This window comes from Pteropus alecto, unplaced genomic scaffold (assembly GCF_000325575.1).
Source record: "Pteropus alecto unplaced genomic scaffold, ASM32557v1 scaffold98, whole genome shotgun sequence".
In the NCBI taxonomy this organism is placed as follows: Eukaryota; Metazoa; Chordata; class Mammalia; order Chiroptera; family Pteropodidae; genus Pteropus; species Pteropus alecto.
Window position 1 is genome coordinate 679,823 of NW_006443570.1, and position 6,972 is coordinate 686,794.

The window sequence follows — 6,972 nt, forward strand, 5'->3', positions numbered from 1 at the left end:
TTATGAACTATATAGATGTCTAACCAATGTACTTACTATATACTTAAAACTAATTAAAATAAATTTAAAAAAATAAATTAAAATAAATAGACAATCTGCATAGATTTATAACAAGAGATTGAATGAGTCTACAAAGAAAAGCCCAGGCTTCACCACTGAATTTCACCAAACATTTAAAGAATTAATACCATTTTTTTTTTCTGGAAATAACTTATTCTTCAACATCAAAGGAGCACCGCTGATGGTAGAGGACATCCCTGTCCTTATGCGTTTAGCATTTTCACAAAGAAGATTGCGCCTGTATCACCGGAAAGGAGGGTTTTTACATAGATAAGGAGGCCCATTAATTTGTTTATTGCTTTGGAATATACAGCTCTTAACAAGCATGTGCCACTTGGTTACAAGCCACCTGGATTCCTGAAGGCTATACATATATCAAGCCCCCATCCCCTCTCAGGTGTGGAAATCCACTGTCTTGCTGCTACCCAAGTCTGCTTCTGTCTGTAAGTTCTTTTAATAAACTCTTTGTTTAATTCTGGAGTTGCCAGCCTCTTTCTTCGGTCTCAGCCATGTCCTCCTTCAGAGGTCAGTTCCAGTATACCTCAGGGAATTTTTTCCAGTATAAAGGGCACTATCAGGAAAAGGAAGACAGCCCACAGAATGGGAGAAAATATTTGCAAATCATATACCCGATAGGGGGCTTGTACATAAAATACATAAAAAACTCTTATAATTTAATAATAAAAAGACAACCCAATTAAAAGATGGGTAAAGGGTCTGAAAAGACGTTTCCCTGAGGAAGATGTACAATGGCCACTAAACACATGAAAAGGTGCTCGACATCATTAGTCATCAGGGAAATGCAAACTGAAATGGACTCATATCACTTCACATCCCACTAAGATGGCTAAACCAAAAGGCCACATAAGACAATTGTTGGCAAGGACGAAAAGAAATTAGAACGCTCATATACTGCTGGTGGGAATGTAAAATGGTGTGGCCCCTTTGGAAACTAGTGTAGCAGTTTCTTAAACGGTTAAAGAGTTACTATACAACTCAGTCATTCTACTTATAGGTATCTACACAAGAAAAATTAAAATATATGTCCACAGAAAAACTTGTACATAAATGTTTATAACAGCATTATACGTAATAGCCGAAGAGCAGAAACAACCCAAATGTCCGTCGACTGGTGAGTGAATAAACAAATGTGTTGTTTACACACCACACTTGGATAGTATTACATCCAATGGAATATTATTTGACAATAAAAAGGAATGAATTACTGATACACAGTACCACATAGAAGAACCTTGAAAACATTATGCTAAGTGAAAGAAGCCAGACACAAAAGACCACATGTTTTATAATTCCATTTGTGTGCAATGTTCAGAACAGGCAAATCTATAGAGACAAAGTATATTGGTGGTTGCTTAGGGCTGTGGCAGGGGAGTCTGGGAAGGGAATGGTGGTATAGCTAAAGGGTACAGGGTTATTTTCTAGGTAATGAAAATGTTATAAAATTGACTGTTGGCATTGCATGAATCTGTGAATATACTAGGAACCATTACATTATACACTTTGAATGGGTGACTTGTATGATGTTTGAATTCTGTCTAATAAAGCTGTTATTAAAAAAATAAAAAAAGCAAGAGATCAGCCAAAAATAAAAAGGAGTGAAAGCGAGGTAGGCGGCCTGAGGGTGAGAGCAGACCTGTGCGAAGAAGCTCAGCTGCGAAAAGAAGGGAGAGACGCTGCAAGACCTAGAGGTAGGTGAGGGCGATTAGTGTCTGAGAGCCTGGGTCAAGAGCACAGGTGGAGGGAGGGCTTAACCTTGGACAGCAGAAGGACTTTATTCTAGAGCACAGCTTCTCCAACTTTACAGCAAGAGGGCAGGAGCCTAACTTCAGGGGGCACCTTGCTCTAAAACGACCTCGTGCCATAGATAGAAGTTCATTTTTCCTTGGGCTAAAGCCAACGAGCTAACACAGATGGTGTCCCCAATTACCGGGTAAAGTTAGGATGAACTACACGCGACAACTAGTGCCATCGGGTCCTTTCATTTGAGGACTAGTAATCGCTTATATTGAGAACGTGCGTAATGGGTTCCATCTACCTGGATGTAAAATGGAGTGAGATTCTCTTCTGTCTTTGTAATCTGGCAGATCGCCTGTGATACAATCACATTCTGGTATAATGCTTACTCAATAAACATGTGCTTTCTTTCTCTACTACCTTTCTGAAGAAGAGGTCTGGGTTGGGAGAAAATACTGATTTTTATCGGTGCGCAAGCTTGAATCTGCTCCAGGATGGGGCGTGCCTCGCTCCCAGCTGAAGCTGCTGCTTGGTGCTCTTTTCCACACTTAGCTTTCTTTTACTCTGCCCTAGCTTCCCACGTCTGCCAGCTTAGGCCAGCACCCAGCACGTCCTCCTTAGGCAACTGGCTCCTTTAAGAGCACCCCCCATCCCAGCTCCTCCCTTAAGCTCAGTGGCCGGATTTCCCTGTTGTGCAGCCCAGGCCTGTAAAGCCATGGCTCCATCTTTCTGGCCTGCTGTGTACTGAGACCGGAGTGCTGAGGGGGCCCTGGGTGCGGGGAGTAGGCACAAGTGGGCGGTGACAGGTGCATGTGGGACATGAACCTCTGTCCAGGGCTTGGGAGGGACGCAGAGCTGGTACAGAGTGGATCCCGGGACGAAGCAGAGACACTCAGGCAGGAATAGGCAAGATCTGTCATTCATTAAGCAGGCACCATGCCAAGCCCTTTCTGCACCTTCAGAGGCGGGTATTGTGTTCCCATTTGACAGACAGGGGAACGGAGCTCAGAGCAGCTAGCTGAATTACCTGAGGTCAAACAGGTAGCAAGGGGCAGGGTCAGGACTCGAACTTGGGTCAGTGTGACTCTAAAGCCCGATGCTCTCTCCTCTGTCTCACTGCCTGAAGGGGGTCCTGGCTTCTTCCTAAACTTCCTTTGTCCTTGGCTTTCCTGTCTGTGGTAGAGCGGGGGTGGGAGTGGTACGAAGTGGGTTATTCCCTGCCCCTCCGACACCAGCACTCTGGTCCCTTCTTCCTCCCAGGGGTTACCTGGAGATGCTGCTGCTGCTGCTGCTGCTGTTGCTGCTGCTGCGCTCTGGTCCCTTCTTCCTCCCAGGGGCTACCTGGAGATGCTGCTGCTGCTGCTGCTGTTGCTGCTGCTCCTGGTGCTGTTGCTGCTGCTGCTGCCACCGCTGGCCGTGCTCCGGCAGCAGCAGTCCCAGGGGCCCAGATGGTCCTGGCTTGCTGGCCTCCAGCACCGTGTGGCATGGGAGGTCCTGTGCTGGGCGGCCGCCTGGCAGCAGCGGAGACTGGAGCAGAGCTCGCTGCACGTGGGCCAGAGCCAGCGGCAGACCCTGAGGGGGTGTCTGAAGGAAGCCCAGGGTCCCCGCTGTCCCCTCACGGGGAGCACAGGTGTGTTTTCCAGGGTCTGGGGAGGTGGCCCAAAGAGAAAGCAACCCCACAGGACAGTCAGAGTCCAGGATCTGAACATGTCTCCTCCCCTCTTCCGCTGCCAACACAGAGGGGCCTGACCCGGAGACCCTCCCTGGCTCTGGATCGGTCGAGATGAATTTTCCCCTCCTGGGCACTGATAGTCCCCTTCTCCCCAGACCTATTCTGGGTCCCTTCCTGAAACTCTTGGGAAATTCTGTGGCTTCATAAGGAGTTTATGGTGTCTTTGGGGCCACAGATATGACTACCTTCCGGAATCATCTCCCTCTGACCAAGGCAAGCCAGGCCCAGGAGGAGGAAAGTGGGGAGAGGCTCCTGCCTCCTACTTCAAACCAGCACCATGGGGAGGCCTCTCTGCAGGTAAACTGAGAAGAATGGAGCCCAGCCCCACCAGAAACCCCTACCTGCAGCCAAACCCTTCCATCAGGGTGGGCAAAGAACCCCCAAACTGGGGACTCGGGGTCTGGCTCAGCCCAGGGGCCAACAACCTCTTTTGTCTCCCTCCAGGCCACCTTGCTGGGTCTGGCAGCCCTAAACAAGGCCTACCCAGAAGTCCTGGCTCCCGGAGGCATGGCCTGTGTGACTCCCACTTCCCCCTGGCCCCACCCCCTGCCCTGGCCTTGCCATGCCCTCAGCCAGGTTACCCACCCTGGATCCAAGGCCCCTGGGGCTCTACTGTTGGAGGCACTGAGGTCCCCAGGGCTGCGGGCACTGGAAGCCAGGACGGCAGTCGAACTCTTGGACATCTTCTTGGGCCTGGAGGCCAACGGTGAAAAGCTGGCTGAGGCAATAGCTGCTGGGAACCCAGGAGCACCTCTCCCGAGACGGGCAGCTGAGCTGCGGGAGGCCCTAGAGCAGGGGCCCCGAGGACTGGCCCTTCGGCTCTGGCCAAAGATGCAGGTGGCGGTGACTCTGGATGCAGGAGGCCAGGCCGAGGCTGTGGCTGCCCTGGGGGCCTTGTGGTGCCAAGGGCTAGCCTTCTTCTCACCTGCTTATGCTGCCTCTGGAGGTCAGCAGGACTCAAGGGTGGTGGCCAGGGGACGGGGGCAGAAATCGCACAGCTCGGTGCCGTGTAGTGAGCCCTCCATTATCATCGCATTTAATCCTCCCCGACACACTGTATATCCTCCCCAACACCAGCAGCTCCATTTTACAGACGAAGAAACTGAGGCTTACAGAGGTTACATAAATTCACACGGCACCAGCATTTACTCCCAGGTCTGCTGCCTCCAGAACCACTGCCTCTTCCCAGTTAGGGCCCTAGGGGCAGTGTGCTAAGCCTAGGAAAGCCACAAAGGAGGGGGCGGAAGGGCAGCAGTGACATCAGATGCTCAGAGGTGAGGGCCTAGCAGAACACAGTGGCACCGCCAGATGAGAAGCTTGCTTGCTCCCCTCAGGAGTAATGGGCCTGAACCTGTGGCCGGAGCAGCCCCATGGAGTCTACGTCCTGACCCCTGGTGCCCCCTTGATTGAGCTGCTCCCAGTCAAAGAAGGAGACCGGGAAGAGGCTGCTGCCACCATCCTGCTGGCCGAGGCTCAGAAGGGCAAGGAGTACGAGCTGGTGCTGACTGACCACGCCAGCCTAACCAGGTGATTACCTGCCCACCCCCAGCCACCTCAGGCCCTCTGGGACTCTGTTGAGAGCCAGGGGCATGAGCTAATGGGTCCTTGGGCCTGACCTCTCCCCACGACCACCCTGTCAGGTGCTGTCTGGGTGATGTGGTACAGGTGGTTGGTGCCTACAACCAGTGTCCAGTTGTCAGGTTCGTCGGCAGGTAGGTGACCTCCCAGGGAGTTGAGGGGCCATCCTTGTGCCCTGGACTCTTCTGCCTTCTCGTCTCTCCTCTCCAGGCTGGGCCAGACCCTGAGTGTGCGAGGAGAAGACATGAGGGAGGACGTGTTCTTCGAGGCTCTGGGCCGAGCAGTGGTGCAATGGCCAGGGGCCAAGCTGTTGGACCATGGCTGTGTGGAGAGCAGCATTCTGGGTAAGCTTCTCTATCAGCTCCTGCCCCTGTTCTCGGGCTGGCAGTCCCCCAACCCATACCCATCCTCCTGGGAGACCTCTAGGAAGGAGCTAAGACCCGGCGTACTTCGCTGATCCTAGAAGTCCTTCCCCACATTTAACTCCCTTCCCTCCTGCTACAGTCTCTTCCCATTTCCGTTCCTCACCTGTTTCATACTGAGGACTAAGTTCCAGGTTCCATTTATCCCCCTCCCCACCAAGAAGCCCTATGAATGTCAGAGTGGGGACGAATGGGAGGGGCAGCGGTCATTGGCTGTGGAAGCTGCCCTGTTCACAGGAGTGCATGTGTGTGGGGTTTGTCTGCAGATTCCTCAGGGGGCTCTGCTCCCCACTATGAGGTGTTTGTGGCACTGAGGGGGCTGAGGAACCTGTCAGAGGAAAACAGAGACAAGGTAAATGAGACAGGGACAGGATTTCACTGCATGTCCCCTTTACTCTGCATACCCCCAGGTGCTGTGGGCACAACGGAATGATGGGGAGGAGGTGGGCAGGGAGAACTTTCCTGAGGCTCTGGGAAGGGAGGGGTGCGTCCCACAGACATGTGTCCCACAGAAATTCCTATCCATACATATGCTGGGCACAGTCAGGCAAACCTCATCCACATGCCACATGTCGTACAGCCACATGCCAGCCTCAATCAGGCCTTTCTGTTCTCAGCTTGACCACTGCCTTCAGGAAGTCTCTCCCTGCTACAAGTCCCTGAGGTTCCGGGGCAGCGTGGGCCCTGCCAGAGTCCACCTGGTGGGGCAGGGGGCCTTCAGAGAACTCCGGGAAGCCCTCGCTGCCTGCCCCTCGTCCTGCTTCCCTCCTGAGATGCCCCGGGTCCTTCGGCACAGGCACCTGGCCCGGCTCCTACAGAGCAGGGTGCTCTCCTAAGCCGAGGCCTGCCCAGTGCCCCAGTCACCCCCAAAGGCCACCTCACTCTCTCCTGCGGGGTCTTTCTGGATGGAGAGCCCTTGGCTAGGGTCTTTGACTCTGTCACCCAACAGTTGTGGATCAGAGCCGCGGGGGGCCTTAAGGATGTCTGACTTAGCCAGTTCTAAGCCGGCGACTTCAGGGGTATAGCAGACGCCCGCAGTGCCTGGCCCAAGTGCACCCCTCAGCCCACACTGGAGGTCACTGCCAGAGAGTTCTGAGACATGCTGATGGCTCCCGTGTCTCTCGGCCCCGTGCTCTGGGCAGACTGGAAGTACTGGGAATTAACGTTCCCAGCAGTGACTCTCAGTCAGCAGGGAACAGGAGTTGTGAATACTGACCTCGGCTTCACTGTCCCTCAGGGCGACAGTTCTGAAGTGTATTTTGCACCAGTTGTCCACAGTGGCAGCGCTCTTATTTACACAGTTCTTAATGGCTTTCTTTCCATCACCACTCCCTTACGTGTTTTCTAGGCTCACCTCCCAAATAAACCTCTTGCACCCAGATTCTTGACTCGGGGTCTGCTTTTGGGGAAAGCACAGTGGTCCCT

The 6,972-nt window shown here is 52.8% G+C and overlaps 1 protein-coding gene across 3 annotated transcripts; it reads left to right on the forward strand.

The window, feature by feature from the left end:
* The first annotated feature begins 2,492 nt into the window (after positions 1-2,492).
* GHDC (GH3 domain containing) lies at positions 2,493-6,928 on the forward strand. Of its 3 annotated transcripts, none has more exons than XM_006924607.3 (9): positions 2,493-2,621; positions 3,150-3,445; positions 3,723-3,844; positions 3,992-4,493; positions 4,882-5,074; positions 5,188-5,259; positions 5,336-5,469; positions 5,814-5,899; positions 6,165-6,928. In XM_006924607.3, the coding sequence occupies exons 2-9, from the start codon at positions 3,163-3,165 to the stop codon at positions 6,381-6,383; spliced, it is 1,611 nt and encodes a 536-aa protein (XP_006924669.1). In that variant the 5' UTR covers positions 2,493-2,621; positions 3,150-3,162; the 3' UTR covers positions 6,384-6,928. The 3 variants fall into 3 exon arrangements, with proteins under 3 accessions (XP_006924669.1, XP_024897602.1, XP_015454571.1); XM_015599085.2 differs by having other exon boundaries at positions 2,513-2,588; XM_025041834.1 differs by lacking the exon at positions 5,188-5,259.
* Positions 6,929-6,972: the final 44 nt, after the last annotated feature.